Source organism: Drosophila rhopaloa, unplaced genomic scaffold, assembly GCF_018152115.1.
Source record: "Drosophila rhopaloa isolate 14029-0021.01 unplaced genomic scaffold, ASM1815211v1 contig_2, whole genome shotgun sequence".
Classification (NCBI taxonomy): Eukaryota; Metazoa; Arthropoda; class Insecta; order Diptera; family Drosophilidae; genus Drosophila; species Drosophila rhopaloa.
This window is the reverse complement of record NW_025335083.1, coordinates 18,961,436-18,981,850: the sequence shown is the minus strand read 5'-3', so window position 1 is coordinate 18,981,850 and position 20,415 is coordinate 18,961,436. Positions and strand designations below refer to the sequence as shown.

Here is a 20,415-nt window from a genome sequence, read left to right as displayed (position 1 = left end):
AAATGTAAATAAATTCCTTAAGTTACTTGCTCAAGTTCAAGTTCAAGACGCAAGACTCCATGACAATGGGTTTAAAGGGGCCAGGGGCATTGTTAACAGACTTCCTCGAATGTCAACATTAATAAATCAGCTGGGAAATATTGCAGTCGATGGCACTTTTTATGATGCCATCATCAACGTGCCGACTATGCCAGATGTCAACCGCTGCCCCCCAGCCGGAAAATAGAATCGGGAAAAGAGCACGAGCGTAGGACTTGTAAATGGAAATGACGCGGAAGCGCTAAGGACAATGACGGACGTCGACGTCGACGTCGAGGATGACGAGTTTTCAGGCTGATGGCTTCCCAGGCGCCTTTTCCTGACGGAAATGACATTGCCATGGAGGTGACACCACCAGCGGAAACGGAAATTTAAAAACAGGGCAAATGGCCAAAGAAAACGGGCAAACAACTGACGAATGCTAATCAAGATGGGAAGTAAGTTAAGGACTCTCAGCTTATTGAGGTATGGCCAGGAAGCAAGGGCCATTAAAATAGCTCAACTCCTGAGTAGAACTATCATATTCGATTGACTATTGACCTAATCTGGAACTTTTCTTTAAAAAATAATTTCCAAACTTTTGTAGAGTGTTAATCAAATTAAGATTACCTGCCTTACACCAATTTTAATTATAAATTTACTCAAATATAGAAATAGAAAGGTTTTCTTGCTAAATATTTGTAAATATATGTTTAAATTTTTTACTCAATAAAAGCCTTTTCTAAGAATGTTTAGTTAATAAATTATTTTTATCATGTACTTTTCAGACTTAAAAACCTTTTAAACGGTTTTTGAAACCAATTTCACTGCCGTTTCGTGACTAGTAAAACTTATTTTAGAGCAATAAATATAAATTCTATTCCCGGCTTCTCAACATCTTTCAACTTCATATGGAGGACCAAACTTTGTACACACTTGCTGGGATGAGTGGAAGGAAAATTAAGTTTTGAGTTGGTGAAGCGTTTTTTATTTGTTCAATTTCGAATTGGAAGTTTAGACAAGTTATTCAAAGCCAAGAAGTTTCTAGTCAGATATTGTTGAAGTCTATCAAAATTGCTCAAAATCAATTGGGAAGAAATTTTGATATAGCTGCAACCGAAATGCTGCCAAGAACATGTGCTCGTCTGAAAGCATTTCAAGCTGCAACATAACGTAAATAGAAATAAAACCATTTACTCCCCATTAAGCGAAACCAAAGAGGGACGAGCATCACGTAGATCGAAAGCATTTTTCCTGTCTTGAGGGTAGAAACTGAAACAAAACGTGTTCCTGGTGGCAAATCTTTTGTGGCTCCCCTGTTTTCCCTCTTTCGAACCCCAAACACGTAAGCCACGCACATGGATGGCTAAAGACATTAGAACGACACAATTAACCTTTTTAAAGGACGATGTCAACAGTTGGTGACGGGTTATGGTGTCATGTGGTTGCTTAAAGGGCGCCAAAGCAATGGATGCCACTCAAAAGCTTGAGCAAAAACCCATCATAAATAACCAATAAAATCGCTGAAAAATTCAACACGGGAATTAGCGTTAGTTATGGAAAGTTCGTGGCTTGTTAAAAAAGTTCAGAAACTAAACAAAATAAATAAATCTAGTTTAAGAAACGGCAAAAAAAAATTCGAATAAAAACTATTTTGATACTCAGAAAGTTTGTCAATTAAATTTAGATTTTATTTATTATTTTATAATCGATTTTAAAAATATGTAAAGAGCCCACCTTGATTGGCTTTTCCCTAAAGGTAAATTAAATTATGCACTCCGTCGGAGAGTTTTATCCAAATGTTTACATTTTTCGCAAACACAGTTACGCAAATATGGTAAAATTTTAATAAGACACCAAGGACAGCTTGAGGCAGTTTCAATTTGTGTTGAGCGATGGAAACGAGGAACTCCCTTTTCAGCTTCCCACAAAGCAAGCACATGAGACAATTTCCCACTCAGAAAGTATACAAAACATTCTTGAGGGAGTAACGTAATATTTTTTGTTGAGTGGAAAATTAAACATAAGCTTACCCAGGCGACGAAAAGACTAAAATCTCATATTGCAACTTGACGGTAAAGAGAATATTTTTTGCAAGAATTAAATCCGCGCAACTCAAATTTCTGCAATCGGCTTAAAAGTTAGCAGACGAAGTTCGGATTTCAAAACAAACCGCGACTAAAAGTGAAGCTATCAAACTTTAATGAACCGCGCAAATGGTCCCCTAATTGGGTATAAAACTTGCCCAGACTTCGGTTTTATTTTGCACTGGAAATTGACAGTTGTGCAATATAAAATTTAGTGGCCATATCTAGTTATTGCAATGCTTTTTTATGTTCATATTTTACGACAGTCTCAGGGGGGGCCTGGAAAAATATTCAATTGCGATGCAAGAAATGCGCAAAACTGTCAATCATTGTCACGGTTTTTTATTTCATTGCCGTAACACATGGCATATGAATGATTGGCGCAGTAGGTAAACTAGATATGAATAATGAAATAAAAGGAAATGCTGCAAATGACATTCCTAGAGCCAATAAGCCCCGATAAAAAAGCACCAACTGAATAATGAAAACATATCCTTAGGACACCCACAAAAGCTGACTCATATATCAATTTTATGGGCGGCAAAATAACTTTCTCAACGTGTGAAAAATCGGCAACAGCCAAAACAAATCAAAATGTGGCCCAAAAGCCATCCGAAATAATTCATTTCCCTCGATTTTTTTTTTGCTTTGGTTCCACTAAGATAAATGCGTTGAGTGTAGTAATAAAATATTTATACAAAATCCCCGAAATCACGAATGCAGAATAGAGACGCAAATTTTAGTTTTGGTTTAAGCTTAGGTTGGCTTTTTTGTTTGTGCCATTGTTCCAAACCATTGACTGATGGAAATTTGATGGAAGGTTCACATCACGTAAACGCCCAGGGGACGTGCCAAAATTGAAACTTTCGTTGGTCAACAAATGTGACACTTTCAAAGATTTATTCTCTAAAAGGTTGTTTGATTTCACAGCAGCTGCAGAAAGGATTCGTTCTTGCTTTGCAGTCTACAAGACGAAATGTGACATGTGATTTATTTGTATTAATTATGGGTACGTTGTTCAGTGTTTTAAGAAGTTCTTATCGGAGGACCCTTGGACTTGCCCTCCTTGTAGTCACCTGGTTCCACTCGTAGCTGCTGTTCCATGGCTATCTTCATCATCATCCTCTTTCTGGCCAAAAGGGCCTTCTGCTCGGGTAAAAGTTGAGAAACTAAGCGATTGATCGTCTTCATTTTTTCGCAGTTTTCTGATTTTGGTTCGCAATAAAACACCTTACTGGGTTTTTCTAGGTTGGCAGTCCCAGAAATTGATTTTGTATGTTTCGGCGAGGGGAATGGACTTGTGTTTTGACTTATGTTTGGGGTTTTCGATAGAGTAAGTTTCTTATTTTGATCAAGTGCTGCTTTTGAGGAAGTATTGTTTACCTTTTGGGTATTAAGTATTTTTAAAACCCTAGGAGTTGATTGTATTGATTGTGTTTTTTGTTCAGGCAAGTGGCTTGGCGAATTAGGTAGTGTATTAGATGTTTTGTTAACAGACTCGATCCTTAAACGTCTGGAGGGAATAATCTCCAATTCTTTGGAAAAAGTTAGAGTTAAAGATCGTTTCTCTGCTCGGCGATTTAAAGTAGTTTTGTTTGTAGTTTGTGGTGACTCAGAATCAGAATTATGGGATTCCGTCTTTGATTTTTTTGAGCTTTTGGATTTAGTTACAGATAAATCATCCTGGAGCTTCGGTTTTTTGGCTGGGCTGTCTACCGGCTTGGGACTTTGATGTCGCGAAGATCTCGACTTCCTTCTGGAGGAAAAATCAAGTCTTCCTTTATCATCTCCTTTTGCCTTTTTAGCATCAGATTCTGCCTTCTTTTCCGGCTCAGTTGGCTGTGGACTTTTCCTTGACACATGACTATTTTCCGTATCATTTTCCGTGAGCATGTTGTTCTGACTGTTGCTCAAAACCTGCTGAAATAATTTAAATTAAATTCTGCATCAATGGTAACTAAATTAGCGTTCTTACGATCAAATCCTTGGACCTCGATCCATCAGAACCAGATCCCCAACCAGGAAGCAATTGCGGCATGGAGGCGAACACTCTCGTAAGGGCGGTGAAGCTGCCACACTCATCGGAACAGTATCTAGACTCCGGTCGAGCCCTCTCATCGCAGTTGTAGGTGAAGCAGATGCCCCTCTTCTTGCCGGACTTACCCGGTGGACTTGGATTCTGATCATCATTGGATTGCGAGGCCAATTCACGAAACAAATCGCATTGCGTTCCTTTCGATTCGAAGGACTTCTTGACTGGTTTTGGATCCATCTTCTTGACGGCTTCGACTGGTTTGGGATCTATCTTCTTGGCTGCCGCCGCTGGTTTTGGATCAATCTTCTTGGTTACTTCGATTGGCTTGGAGTCCGACTTCTTGGCTCCTGGCTTTGGATATATCCATCGGCCCACTTCGACTGGTTTTGAGTCCAACTTTCCAGCTCCATTGACTGGTTTAACTGCCGCCTTCTTTGCAGCTCCGACTGGTTTTTTGGTCGCTGCACTTGAGAGTTGGTTGCCTCGTTTTGGAGGTTTGGTGGCAGCCGCAGGAGGTTTCGCTTTGGACTTTTCCGGAAGAGCTGCCAACGAGCCGCACATGGATTTCCGCCGATTCATGGCTGAATTGATTATTCTGGCTGTTTTCGGCATGCGATCCTCCTTCGGTTCCTCCTTCGGAATATCAGGACAGGATGGATCACTTTTGTATGTGGACTTTAGCCGTCTGTTCCTGCGCCGGCATCTGAGGCAATAGAAGCTGTCATAGCTCTGTCCGACTTCCGCACTCAGTCCGATGCAAGTGCCATGGTACCACTCGTTGCAGTTGTCGCAGCAGCTAAACAGGATATGGAACAAGGTCAGAGACAAGGATATATGGGTTGACCGACGCCACCTACATCATAAATTCATCCGCACGGCTCTGTCGGCACAGGCAATAGAGTTCCGGGGTGGTCGGCACAGGATCCGTTTCCGTGGGCATCTTATTCTCAGTGAATGGATCAATTAGTCCGTGGTTGTATCCAATTGATGAGGTACTCTCTACTGCAATTATTCTCCTATGCACAACTGGCATTTCTGATTTCCAAATGTCATCGGTTTAGTACAGAATATTTTGCTTTGTGCAATGACATTTCATCTTTGAGTGATACGGTCCGCCTGCTTTTCGGCATTTCGAATATCGAATCCCAAAGTGTAGCCCCTGTTGTCAATTGAATTTCGCAGCTCAGCCAATTGCGAAACAAAAACCATGCCACAAAATCTTTTTTATTGTTTTTCGGTCTCCCAAAGTACTAAAAATTCATTCAACTTCGATGTGCTCTGTTGCAATTGCAACTCCATTTCCATTTCCATCGGACTAGCTCTGTTTTTGGGCCATGAATAATTTATTTACGACTGCACATGGTACAATTTTGTATTACCAGTTTACTGCCTGGCGGTAAATTTTATATGAACTTGCGATAGTAGACTTACAAACTAGTAAGAAGGATGGCAATCCTAGAGGCCTTGCATCATCTGTCATAGCAGAATGTTAAGGTCACACAAATATTTTGTTTTACAATTATTTCACTGAAAGTCTTCAAAATAATAGATCAAATGTAAAGGAAGGCTAAGCACTAAAATGGTATGTGAATTCTTTAACTTTTATTTAAGGAACCTCATCGTAGTTAACAATTGTCCAATATCCTGAGCAATCAGCTTACATTTAATTATTTCATAACTTTTGCATGTAGTTCCTTATCGCATTTTGTACTTGTGCAAGCAATTAACTTTCTTGTTTACCCACATGGCCAACAAATTTTGCAGAACCCTTCACCTAATGCTGTTTTTGTGACCACCCACAATGTGTGCTATCTATTTCCTTCTCGTTTTTCCATTTTTGGCGCTACATCCCAGTGGTGTCATTAACGTTTTTTCCATCATGTGCCAGGTTTTTGCAATTTAGATAGTTAAATTGCGCATTCTTACACTTGGGACAATGCAGAAGTTTGATAGAATTTAATATTTAAAAGGAAGATACCACTACATCTTTATTACTTCAAAAATATAAATCTGAAAAGACAATGGACACCTGACACACTCAATTAGTTTCCTTCCAATCAAATTAAGCTATTTCCCTTTCGCTACCATAAATATCAGCCCACTCAATTTTTATGTCACAACCACTCTGACTTTAATTTTTTGTCAGCCCCCAAAACTCGAATGGGCGTGGCACGAACAACATTTACAGATGGCATTTACACTTATCAACATTATGTTGGGCGACGCCTGTTTGTGGTTATGTGCCACACATTCGGGTTAACATTGCATATGAATAATTGAATATTTCTTGTTTTTGCAGTCTGTTTTTTGCCCGTTGTTTGATTAATTGTGCACACACGGCATGTGCTCGTGCTGCGAAAAAAACGAGATGGCTCCATCACACTTTAAGGCCTGGGACAGCAGATGAAAACAATTGCATTTTGACCGCAGAACGCCGGTCATCTGACCTAAAAAAGCTTACGATTGGCAGGTGGACAAAAACAAATGTTAAGGGTAGAAGGCAGCACAACAAAGTCCGTAAAAAATATTGTGTAAACATGGCTTGCTCAAAGCCAAAAATGGTCTAGATTTAAGTTAGGGAAAATCCAGTGCATCCAGTGCTATTTCCTACTTTCCAAGTTTTCTTTACTCATTTTTAATTAAAATGAATTAAAGAACTTTTATTTGGAGAGATTTGTGACACCTAAGACATAAATTTAGTACCTCAAAAAGGTTACTTTTTTTAGACATGATTTAATATTCATTCAAAGGAATGGTTCATCAGTTTAAGATTCCCCACTGGGAAATCCAACTGCCGCAACTTCGATTTGCTTGTGGCCCGTTAAGTTAAATTTCTGCCGACGAATGGAAAATGTTATCGGCAAGCGATTTGAAAGCCAAGGAACTGCCTTTGTGAGCAGTCAAAAGGCAGCAATAAAATTACTGGCGTCTCACAAGGAAAAGGGAACCAGAATCGAATTGCAGCCAAAGATAAAAAAATCCCAGGCAGACATACGATTATATTGTACGTATGAACATTCAGGTGAATGCGGAATAAAATCCTGATTAAAGATTTGTGCTTTCAGCATCAATTTGCATTTGCCGGCCAATCTGCAGCAGAAAGACGAATCCTGTCTGTGAGTGGCATTGGGAAATGTCTGGGACTTTTGCATTTCCAGAAGCTACATTCTCTGACTTCTTTAAAAACACACATTGCGTTTTAACAAATAAATAGTTCTTACGTGATCTTGGACTTGTGAAATAGAATACTTAGGGAGGATAAAACTTTTATTTGATAAAGAAAATATAAAAAAAATGTTAATATATTATATAAAATAATATAGTTAAAAAAAAGTGTAGCATTACTTTAGCAGAGCAAGGTTTCGATCCTCGGACCTCTGGGTTATGGGCCCAGCACGCTTCCACTGCGCCACTCTGCTAGTATATAATTATTCAAATAAGCATCCAAATTTAAGGGTGAAAAACAGAAAAACATAAACAAAAATTTCACAAATTAACGGAAGTGATGGTATGATAATCGATCATATTGAACTAGCAGGAATATAATAAAGTTTGAAATTATTATGACAGGTTTGGAGTACAACATAAATATTATAATAAATCCGCTTGGATCTCTCTATTACCAACTCTTTGAACTTGAACCCCTCTTTAACCTCTTTGGTTCTCAGTCTGTAAACCGTCTTCGAAGAGCATTAAATTACACTTTTCGTTTTGTTATATAAATATTATGGAGTTCGTTAGCTTTCAAATATATTTCGTCAGCAGCTAGTAATAAAGCCAAGCAGTCGTAAACTATTTTTATTTTCCCATTTGACGAATAGGAAACGTGTGGCAGATTAACGAAGCCATTCAGCAAACCTCTGGCGAAGTCCACTTTTTAAAAGTCCCTTACTCTCTAAGTGCAGCAATAAAGCTTAAAAATGTTTATTTGACATTTATGTCAAAAGGAAACGCGGATGCGGAAATATTTCCAAATAAACTTTGCCATGGAATATAATATAATAAAATTATTGTATTATTAAAAAATAATTGAATTTATTTCATATAACCAGTTGATTTTAACCCAATTTATGTTCAAAGTAATAGTAATCACTTAATTGTGTTTATTTATTTTTATATTATGAATGTGTTCTTTGCCACATGCATGACTCAATTCACAATAATTTCATTATACATACATAATGTGAGTTTTTCACCAACAACCAAAAATGCCAATAGTATAAACAAAAAACTCAAAGTTTTGTTTTATTTTTGGTTATAAATAGGCACACATTTAATACAACAAAACAAAGACGTAAAATCTCTTTATTAGATTTTAATGATATATTTACCGGAAGTGTGGAAGGATCCCATAAATATAGACAATTTCCCGCTGATTGCAATGCATTTGGAAAATTAAATCATAAAAATGCAAATGAACATTTCTCAAGCTATAAAAGGATGTTGTGGACTTTCGATCGAAAACGGGCGGACATAAAATTTAATTGAGGGATTTTTGAATAATCTATTTCCCATAAAAATAAACGGACATTGGAGAACTGTAGGACTAACAAAAAGTTATTGCCTTCTTTAAATATTGGCCTAATTGATTACTTTAGATAATGGTATTCAAACTCCTCAGCTGCTGACCAGTCTTCTTCATAATCAGGTTATGGTTTGTGGCTCATAAATTAAAAAACAAAAACTTCGGTTTTCCTTTTACCGTTAAGTCTGACAGCCCATGAGCGATTGCAAAAGTTTGCTTCGCTCTTTCTTTTTAATTTTTTTCCCAGCAACAACCAACCGAGCTTGATTTTTATGTTTCTACAGGCGCGTAAGCTTTTAAAATATTTGTCAGCCAAAAACAGTTTAGGCGCAAAACTTTTTATTAGTTGCACCCTGTTAAATTCTCTTTAAATTATCTAAGTGTCTGCTTACTTTTTTATTTGGGGTTGAGTCTTTAAAGTGAAGCTAGGACAATAGATATTTTATTGTAGGTTAATAATTCATCATTGATTACTCAAGTATTACTCAATTATTGTTTCTTAGCGTATAACTATTAAATCCTGATTCAAAAAATGAACAAATGACATAAATTTAATTTAAGATCCAATTTATGTGCTTATACTCATAAAGTCAAAAAAAAAATATTCAAATTATAAATTATTTCAAAGGTTCAGAGAATTTCCATATAAATCTATAAATAAAGTTTTTTTTTACAGAGCAGTATTTTGCCTACAAAAAAAGGTTCCCTGCATGTCAAAACCGTCCTTGTTGCCAATCTGAAGCCGCAGTAATTAAATTTTCTATTCACACACGCACTGACATATTAAATTTCAGTGCTTGCCACCAAAAGTGGGTCTTCACTTAGTTGCACTCCGAGGGCAATGAAAAAGTTTCGCTTAGAAAGTGCGGCGGTTCGTCAATGTTTCGCATGAAGGTTGGGTGTCTGCCAGAGTCATTACCAGCTATGTATACACATTTATTTGTGCGAAGCGACACTTTTCAGCAGACAACACACATACGCACTTAGCCGTTGATAGTAATTTTCTCATAATTTTCAATTAAAAACTTGAAGCAGAAATGACTTAATTGTTCAGTTGAGCAAGAATTGAGGTGGATGAAAACTTTTGATCCGTTAATTTAAAACAATTTAATTAAGAATGTGAATAGAAAGATTTCATAAAATGAGTAATCAAGATGGGAAGTAATTTCATCAAAAAATAAGCAACAGGTTTCTACCCTAAAAATACTCAGTGGATCTGTGACAAGTTCCACACAATGCGTAAACAAATAAAAGGAAGTTTCCTTTTGCAGCATGTTGCAGCGAACATGTTGCACGGTTGGGAGAGGCTTTTCGAACTTATCCTTGGATAAATTTCCCTATGTAATAAAACTGTTAGTTTACAGTTCGGTAATGCTACATTAGGACTTTTTAAAGTTAGTGCAAAACGAATGCTGAAGGCTGGCGGTTCACTGAGGTACTCGGTTTTTTCGAATTTTTTCATTATTAACATTCACGAAAATAATCCTTGATTTTCTCTTTAGCAAATTAAAAGATGTTTCTTTTCGGTACCCCACTTTTTCTTTAAAGATCAGCAATTAGGTATACGACCAAAAAACTCTTTGAATTGTACTCAATAATATCTTTTATTGCCAAAATTCTGTGGATAAAAGGGTCAACGCGTGTTTAAGCGAAAGGACTGCAAACGGCTTAACAGCACCAATAAATTACAATAGACCGTCATAAGTGCCACAGCCACAACAAGAGTCTTTCCGTTTATTGAACTTCATAGTGAACTTCTTGAATCTGACCTTGGAGGCTGGTGCTCTAATATTAACTATAAGCGTTTGCATACTGTATATTAATTGGCAGATTAGCACTGAGTTAAGAATAGTAAAGCAGTGGGGGTTTTTAAAAAAATATTGAAGAATAATGCCAAGAATGTTCCCTTAAGTTTACATGAAGAAAACAATAAAAAATGTATTTCCACGTTTACATTTCGATAAAAATTAATTATTCTTTGCCTAGAACAAAAACAAAATTAATTTGTTTTTATTACTTACATACCACGCCACTTATACAATTATCTCCTAATTTATTGCCAAAACAAAGAGACTTACAAGAAATACAAAAGCCGAAGTGCCAAAACAATGCAGAATAATCTAAGCTACCATAAAAAGCGAAACCTGTAGACGAAAGCGGCTTAAAGTATCAGCTATCATTAATCTCCAGCGCCAGACAAATGGGAAATTTACATTTCGATTTAGAAACGTTGCAAAATAGCAGCTGAAAGCTTATCAAATATTTTCGGAAAAGTCATGGGAATGGCTGATTCGGGACAATTTTGCTAAAAATCCAAAGCGATAGCGTTTCAGAAAAAATAGTGACTTCCATTTTGCTATTTTCAACGATTTCGATTATACCAAAAAAAATACTATACCTATCAAGATTATTTTCCTTTGACAAAACCGCTGAATATCGAACGACAAATTGAAACGGCAAAAGCAAAGTCTAGAGCGAAATAAAAGCCCCAATTGATTTAAAATCCAGCCAATAAAACTGCAACAAAAGCGAAGCAAAGTGAAAGCAAACAAGTTGCTTGCACGCCGATAAAATCAAACGAAAATGGAAAAAAATTCAAAAATAAATACGCGATTGTGGAGGTGTTCGGGGAAAGGGCACGCGGAAAAACAATAAGAAACCGAAAGCTGCGAATATAAAATCTAAAATTGACCATAAACCCGACGGTGCCCCAGAAATGAAGATAAGCGGCGAAAGCAAAAGGAAAACACCAAATTGATATACGCTCCCTTTTGTTTTTGGGTTTCTGTAGATGCTCCTTTTTCCAGGACGAGCCGTAATTTATTGGGAGGACTCGGGGGTGATGGCAGTGCCATCATAATAATTTAAAGTGGAACTGATAATCTTTGGCAGGCTAAAGTGTCCTTGGCTGGCAAGGAAAGTCGAAAAGGTGGTTGAACAGTGGGGACAAAAGTGCTTAAATAAAGCTGTTTTTGTTGTCTTCGCTTTTGTTTTTTGTCAGGCAAAATGTTTGCCAGCATTTTCTCGAAACAAAATTCATGTCATTCGCTTCTGCTGATGTTCAAGCTGTTGGCTTTTCGACAACAGCATAAGTTTAGTTTATTATCAGTTTTATGCTAATCGATTTAAAGACACTTGCCCCAGCTGTCGCATCAGTAAAAGTTTAAAATTTGAATAAATGCATAAGAATATTTATTCACAAATTACAAAAAAATGCATGAATCTGAATAATTTCTATTAAAAATTGTTGTTTTTAAGTAGATCTTTTGGACGCACTGCAAGAATTTAATAACCATTTCCCAAAGGCCCAAATATGTACCAAAACCCAATCAGATAGTGCCATAACAAGCCAGCTCATAACTCAAAAATTTCTGCAATCAACAATGCCCTTATATCTATTATTTTCTTGGTACACACAATTTTGCACACAAAATTCAAATGAGAGATAGGAAATAAGTGGGGGGAAATCCAGTATGCCACCTACTCACACAAATTCACAAACAAACGCATTCTGATGCAAATGCATGTGTGGACATGGTAATGTATTTACAGATGAGTCGGTAACTAAAACTGGTTGAGTTTGCATAGCAAAGAAAGCAATCGAATAATGTGGGGTAATCCGGGGCATTCAGCCACAATGCTCAACCTAAAACGAGGATTCAATCAATACCAATCAAGTAGCTTATTTTTGAATGGCTAAAAGATTAACCAAACAAAAACACCTCTAAACAAAGTAAGAAACTCCTTTAACATACAAAATTTATGGAGATTATTGATTATATGTTCTCAATTTTTTTTATTCCAATTGATTTTCTATATATATATATATATATTTAAATAAAAATATCAGTTTTCAGCACCTGTTCTACCCTTCTAAATTGTTGTCCAGTGCTTACTTGTTAAAAAATATTAAAATTTGAAATAAAATAAAGAAGAAGACTGTAAACAGAATAATCTCTAGTAAAATCTCAACCTCCAGGAAAATATTTTGTAGTTTTCACAGATGTCCCAGAACCAAGAATAAAAAATAGTAAAAAACGACTGCTTAAGCATGCTGTGTAGTTTGAAACCTTTTTTATCAAGTCAAATATGTAAATGACGTTGCCAAATGTGTTCAACTCAAGTGGGAACATATGCGAATTCCGGTCAGTTCCTTGCCACTTTTTGTTTCGCCTGACAAATCTGATTATGTTATTTAGATTAGCCGCAAAGTCGGCTGTCAGTTGGCAGTAAACCTTTTTTTGCAGCTTCCCTTCCACATGAGGTAATCATAAATTATTACGTAACATGCTATTTCTCTTAAAGGCTCCTTCAACGCACCCTGAGTGACCCAAATTGGCTGAATTTCAGTAAGCTTTCGGCTGTCAGGGCAAATGAACGTGGAGGAGATCAAAAGGGGAACGGCTTCAATTGATGCTCACCTGCCTGCTTTTTGCCTGGGGCGTTGATTGCAAATCTTCAAGTGGGTTTGACATCCCCTTTCCGTATCCTGACAGGACATGAGCAGCACTGGCAGCAGGCGGCGAAGGAGATGCTCCACAAAAGCAGAAGACGCCGTGCAAACACGCAGGGAGCCAACAGAAAATTGGATTTTATGCTTATTTACATTTGCCGGTTGCCAGCAGGTGGCAAACCTCCAAAAAAAAGAGGTTACCGTGCGGATATATCCCTCGTTTGAGCACCTCAAATATATGTACATATATTTATCCGCACAAGACTTAAAAGTTAGCGATAAAAAGTAGGCAACTTTTCGAAGCGGATCGCATCCATTAAAGCCAACTGTTGCTGGCCATATTCTCTGAAATTTATACGCGTTTGCATATCGATTAAATTTTCATCGAGTGTTGACTTTTTACAATGATTTTTAAGCAGCAAGCTGTTGCTGCCCCTGCAGGCATTGTTGAAAGTGGCTTTTCATTTTTTTTTAAATAATAATATATGTTTTTATGAGTTTTACTCAAACGATAAGCTGGTAAGCGACTCAAAAAACTGTAAATAATAAAGAGATATATTTTCAAAGAATATTTAAATAAAGTTTTATAAATTTTCAAAGTTGTTTATCGATCCAAGCGTAATTAATGTTGCGTCATGCTCAAGGTCGCCACAGCAGGAAGCCTTATTTATCTTTTGCTCACAAATTTATACACTGCTATTGAGCAGGACCAAGTGGCCCCCGGGGAATAATAATAACGATAGCAGGCGGCCGGTTGGATGGGGCGTATGAGTAATTTATGTTAAGCAATTGACTTGTTGACATGACCGAGGGCGCTCATCGCATGTGTATATATGGATTCGAAGTAAAGATGGCAGATAGTCCCAGAGCACTCATAATCTTGGCTCAAAGAGGACCAGGGACAAAAGAGCCGCAAATCCCTGGTAATCTTCAGCGTAATTGACATCTGATTGAAGAAGCATCTGGCTGGGTGCCAGGTCCGCTACGTGCCACCTGGCTAATCACACGGCCACGACAGGTGCGGTGATGAGCCTCGTGGCGGCAACTAAAATCCACGTGAAAGCCAACACCTTGTCACCAGGCAACACCATACATGCAGACTGCCCCAGTCACCCACATCCACACACATCCAGCAGCTCCGGACGTGACATGTGCTTATATAACTTCTGACTTTTGATGAAAAACTCCCGCGGTCAGCGGGATCACACAATCCCAGAGATAAAAGCTAAGGAAGATTATGAATGCTCCACTTCAAAGAACTGTTTTTCAGACCACGTACATATTATTTTAAATCAGAGGCTAAATATCTACCTCAGATAAGCTCTTAATAATGGTTCATATTTAGATTTTAAAGGTCTTAAGCCATGTTTGTTTAAGAAAATATATATAGTTCAGAACACTGTCATTTATTTTTGTAAGGCGTTCATAACCTAAAAGAGGCTATATATTTGGAGATGAATAATATAATTTTTTGAAGTTTTTTTCGGTGCTGCGTGTACTTCTCTAGCAGGAAATTATGAGGCAGCAAGCCACGAGATTCAGGGCGGACTTGTGCTTTACGTTTGAGCTGCGCTGCTCAATTCTATTCAATGCTGTGGTAAACTCCCCATTTCCCCTTTACCAACCACTCCCCATTGACTAACCGGAATTCTCGGGGCTGGCCCAAAACAAATCCCACGTGCTCCAAGTGGCTGGTCAACAATGCCGGCAAATACACGAATAACAAACCAATCTCTGGGCGCACAGGGCAGTTCTTGTTGCTATTTCGATTGAGGGAAGTCCTTGGACAGCTGGTACTGTTTGTGTTTCCCTTGCATTCAGCCCGGAAGTGGCTCCCAGACAACCACCGCCATCTCCAGTGGCAAGAACAGCGCCGATGTTGCAACAAGATGCCTGCATCTATTGCCCCAAGCTGCTTTCACGCCCCAGGTCCCCTTGAAACCCATAATGTGGCTCCGACGATGTCTCAGTTGTCTGTAATAGTGCCACAGATTTCCTATCTGACGTTTGCATCATGCCTTCCCGACATTGTTGTCTATTTAAGGCGATTGCCTGTTACCATTATCTGCTACGGTGTTTTTACGGAGCTGTTAACACGTTCTTATATAAGCAGTCACATAATTACACATGACAACAAAGGAAGAACAGAGAATGAATGTCCCAATTATACTTTGTTTGTATGTACTAAAATAAAATACCATAAAAAGTTGAAAAAAACATTTTTTGCTTGCCAATTTTCGTTATTTTTAAAGCTTTTTGGTGTTGTATAGAACAGAACGATTTTAAATTACCTGAGTTTAGAAAATGTTTAATTAAATGTTTAACAGTAAAAGTAGCGGACTTTTAATACAGTAACAATTTTTTTTCCTTTGAGCTATCTAGAAAACATAATAAGATTAAAATCCCCTGTTTAAGATGTTACGTTGGTCTAAAGAAACGGTAACGATATCTCAATAAAATTCAATGGAATTTCTGGTGGCCAACTAACACTCCTTTGGAATGCAGACCCGAAGCCATAAATCTACGAGTCCCATTGAGCCAAATGCATTAGGCTGCATAAATATCTGCTGATGCGAACATAATTTCAGTCATGGGCGTGCACTAAGTACTCGCACAGCCTGGCGCATATATTGCTGTCAAACACTTTTGGCTTTTGCCTTCCGACCGAATTCGCTTTCCCGGCTTTCCCCTCGCTTTTCATCTCGGCCAGAGAACTGCGCACATAAAGGGAAATGCAGCCGGCGCACGCCGATGCCTTTGAATACTCCCTCCATTTCCCCAGAAGCGAAAGATGAAATTTTATTGTTTTAGCTGGTTGTCATGTTACCCAGAGATAACAAATTCGTTTACGATAATTTCAGTTAGTTTACAGCCAGGACAACCGAACGAGAGCACATCCTTTGTCTGACTGCAGATCGTTAGTGAGTTTTATGGCATCGTTCGGCAGACTGCAACTGCGAAACCTTGATTGTAGTACACTTGCCAAAGATTTAAGCTTAAATTCTTTCGATGAGAAACTTTAATTTCTTTACTGCTCTGTCTTTGGCCTCTTGTCTTTGCCAATTGTTCACAAATTATGTGAACATTTCGCTGCCTTTCACGTAGTTTGGCCATAAAATTTCAGTCAATTTAATTTCCAGCATTTGTTTTACATACATATTTATGTGGAGGCACGTGCCAGCCCGTCCGCCTGTCTGTCTATTCCACACTTTTGGTTGTCATCTGGCAGACGAACGGGGAAGGACCGAAGAAGGACTTGTTTCGGGGGAATCAAGTCAAGGGCGACCCTCTGACCGCATTTGTTCTTGTTCGGGAATTTTCAGTCATGTTTTTTAGTGGAGAAATTAAAGCAAACATGAGCAACTCATGTTTGGAATTGTAAGGAGAGGAAAATGGATATTTTCACAGCCAATGCTGCACTGACAAAACGTTGATGTGACTTAATAATTTTGTTAAAGTTTTACGTAGATTGTTTCTTATTGTTTGTATTGTTCATCTTAAAAGAAGTGGTTACTACCATTGTTAAGGGGATTTCAATTTTGTTTAAAAGTTCGCCACGCAGACAAGAAACGTTTTTGACCCTGTTAAGTATATATGTATATTCTTGTTCAGCAATTATTTACTTTAATAATCGTTGTGACTGAAAGTGTATTAAAACATCGGCTTGGCAAAGCAAGCTTTCGTTCTCGTTTCTAATTTATTTTAATTGAGATCAGAAATTGATATTTTATTTTACGAGTAAACTTTTGCCGTTTTAATTTTTAGAAATATATAAATGTCTCTGACCATTTCAACATTGTGGGTTATTAAATATTAATTCACTTTGAAATGATTTCTTATACTTCATTTAATTCGGTATTTCTTTGATTTGCCAAACTAAATGTGGACATGATTCGAATTCTGTTTGGCTGTTGGTGCAATCATGATGCCGGAAGTTAGTTAGCCAGCATACAAGTTTATAAAATAACACATTGTTGACAGTGCGAACAAAGACGCAAGAAGAAGAAGTCGTAGGGCTGCGCGTGACCCGACTGGAAACTTGGCTAAAAAGCAAGCTAACCAACTAGTTCTCGGCTAATATGCAAAAGTCACACAGCCCCGGCGGTGGACACGTACGGCCCCTGCTAGTAGGTCTATAATATATACATATATACATACCTATGCCTTCATGCTATATGCCATGTTTAACTCGAGAATCGCGCATGAATAAACTCAAACCAACGAGCTGCAATCGCCTCACCTGCAAGTAACCAAGGTGGAAGGGTCCGGTCTAGGGCAAAATAAATTGTTGTTGAAATGAGAAATGCGGCTGCTGTTTGTATTGTTAATGAAGTCGCTTGTGGCTGTTCAACTGCATGTTCCTTTGTTTGATTTCATTCAAGAGTTGTTCTGAAATTATTTGCTTAAACAACAGGGCATGTTATTTATTCCATCTGGTTTTACAGGACGAATCGCAAGCCATCCCAAATGCCTAAAGCATGCTCAACCGATTTTACCTTAATTATCAGTATTTTACTAACCAAAGAAGAGCCAAATATATACAACTTTTTATGGACTTTACAGTCACTGTACACTGCCCACGTACTTTATTGAATTTCAGAACCCATTTTTCACCTGCCTGGACGCCGTTTTTTTTTGGCCTTTGGGTAAGTTGAAATTTAATAAAGTCAGGGAAAATGTATAAAAGTGGTGCAAAGTTTAAGTGCAGGAGATTCGTGTTAGAATATTTAGTAAGGTATTAATGGTGCTCCACAAAATGCCGGCAGCTTAAGTTTCCCATTTTCATTCAACTTTAATATACATGCAATTCCATCTAGGGTTCAAAGACAAAGTCAAATTAAGTTCATAACAGTTTAACCAAAGAAAATTACCAATAAAAGATTAAGTATTCAATTCATGGCAAATAAACTAATACCTCGGTCATTATATTCTGTATAAATCTTCAAAGGAGGAGCAATGAAAACACCTGCAATTTAATTACTCAACTTAACACCTTGATTCACCCCTACACCACTTGGTATTATTTGAATCGCAGACTTGACTCCTTTTTACCCGCTTCTAAACAGCTGTCGCTAATTGAAACAAATGAAATAATGAAGGCAATAAAACAACCAACTTTGGCTCGAATTGTTCATAAACCACCATAGAAAAGTTCCCCAGTCTTTGCATTCAACAATTCATTTCCGCTCTGTTGCTTGCCAGTGCAGACCGAACTGAAAATAAAACTGGAACCGAAGCCCCAACCAAAACCCAGAGCCAAACTTAACTGCTTCCCCTCGGGGTCCTTGGTCCTAGGTCCTTGGTCCTTGGTCCTGGATCCTAGAAACCGAGTCCTCGGCCCGGGCGTCCTTCTGCGGCCTGTTGTGAAGTATGCCAGGAGCCATAAAGCGCACAGCGGGAGCTTTTCACTCTTATTCCCATATTTTTTGTGTTTTTTGTTTTATTATTGTCTTCTTTTTTTACCATAATTAAAAGCAATTTAGTGTAGCGCCGCCACTTCAGAGCGAGCACATGGTGCCACTTGTTGTTGCTGGAGGAGGCAAGATGGGGCCAACTTCAATCAGGTTTTGGCCCTGAATCATCTAATGAAATTAGTCATACAAGTTGGCCCAAGAAGGGCAGGGAGTCTCCATTAATTAGCAGTGGTCTTCCTAAGCATAGAAAATTAAAATGCACAAAAAATAAATATTTTCATGAGGTACACACTTCGAAACGTAAACTCAAAATGAGAAGAATTAAACAGTTTCATTTACATTTCAAAAAATAAGACAAAACATTAAGGAGAATAAATAAGCAACACATCTGTCTGATTTCCTTCCTTATTAAATGTTAATAAAATAATAAGATTTAGAATAAAAGAATCCAAGGTAACTTGTACTATTGAAAATACAAAGGAAAACATTATTATAAATCTATCAAATTATTCAAAACTAAGTACACATTACAAATCAAACATTTACAATTTACATACAATTTTATCAAGTTTAAAATGACAAGACGATTTTCTGCTAATTGAAAACAGTACTTAATTGCAATATTTTAAAACCCATTAAGGTAAGCACGAATAATTTGATCTATTTCAAGTAAAATACACTTATTTATGGTAAACGATTAAAGGTAGGAAAGCAAATACAATGCAAGGGAAATGTGCGTAGAAGAGCAAGAAATAATTTCATTGTTTTAACAGATACCAACTGGCAAACTAATCTAGCCGAGTGTCATAAATTTTGACAGGCGCTTGTATATTGCCGGACTTTATGACAATTTTATGCATTTCATTTAAAGTGAAGGACAGACGGATGGAATTTCCCAGGCCAGTGGAAATGTGGCCTAACATTTTCATTAAAGACCTTATCAATTGTTGGCCTAAAATTGTTTATGCAGCCCCCGGAAGTGACGGGGGAATTACGTTTAACTAATTTGCAGGTGTGCAGATGACATTTCAATTGTGCCCTGGGTCTCGGGGGGTTAACCTTTGGGTTGGATTTGGATGGCTTGGCAAATAGTACGGCATGGGCTTACCCAGGGAAGCCATAATTGTGCAACAACTAGAAGTCGTTGACGTGCCTCGTCCTGGGATATTTGCTTAAATGTCGCAATATCCTGTGCAACTCCGCCTGCATCCTGTGCTCTCGCCCGGGGGATCTGGGCAATGCGTGACAGTCTCGCAGATAAATTAAAAAGGCTGCAGCCCGACGCTCGACTATTAAAAATGAATATTCCGAGGGAAAAGGGGCTTAACCAGACGACAATGGGCGACGCTTAACCATTGTCTAAGCACTGCAGGCAGAATGTCAGGAAACGGCAGCAGAAAGCACTTGCGATGGCAACAGAACGTCGCCCCGAGTGTTTACACCAATTCATTGGATCGCCTCCACAAAACAAAGGGAAACTACAAAAAAACTAGCACAAAATGTGGAAAAAATGTATATGTATATAGAAAAGAAACTAGACAAGCTGCGTTTGAAGCCTGGCTAAATGATTTTGACCTGAAATACTTTTAAAGCTGAACCGAGAAAACCCATAGACAATGGAATGTCAACAGGATATCTCCCGGGGACGAAGGATGACAATGCAGCTGACAGTTCGACAGTTCGGCAGAGCCATCCTGCGGTCACCCACTCTCCCCGTTTCCACATTGCCCGACTCCCAGTTGTGGCCACATTTATTTACCTTTTTCTAGCCGATGGGATTTGGCCACACTGTGTAAATATGTGAGTCCTTCTGCCCACCTCCTGTCAGGACCTCAATGAAGCCGCCGGCAGGTGAGGCAATTTTACAGCAGTTGATTGCAGCA

General features: G+C 38.1%; 1 protein-coding gene and 1 non-coding gene across 2 annotated transcripts; both read right to left on the bottom strand.

The window, feature by feature from the left end:
• Positions 1-3,131: 3,131 nt before the first annotated feature.
• Positions 3,132-5,127, bottom strand: LOC108040936 (nucleolar protein dao-5). Its single transcript, XM_017118633.2, has 3 exons — positions 4,998-5,127; positions 4,081-4,936; positions 3,132-4,025 (listed from the first exon to the last, which is right to left on the bottom strand). The coding sequence occupies exons 1-3, from the start codon at positions 5,078-5,080 to the stop codon at positions 3,132-3,134; spliced, it is 1,833 nt and encodes a 610-aa protein (XP_016974122.2). The 5' UTR covers positions 5,081-5,127.
• A 2,360-nt stretch (positions 5,128-7,487) lies between these two features.
• Positions 7,488-7,559, bottom strand: Trnam-cau. The gene has a single exon. It is a non-coding gene; the product is annotated as a tRNA-Met (tRNA).
• Positions 7,560-20,415: the final 12,856 nt, after the last annotated feature.

Bases quoted from the DNA above. Each gene is read 5' to 3' on its own strand.
- LOC108040936 (XM_017118633.2), bottom strand. From the start codon at position 5,080: ATGCCCACGGAAACGGATCCTGTGCCGACCACCCCGGAACTCTATTGC. The intron at 4,937-4,997 runs GTAGGTGGCGTC...TATCCTGTTTAG, and splicing joins CGTGCGGATGAATTTATGAT to CTGCTGCGACAACTGCAACG. The intron at 4,026-4,080 runs GTAAGAACGCTA...AAATTATTTCAG, and splicing joins CGAGGTCCAAGGATTTGATC to CAGGTTTTGAGCAACAGTCA.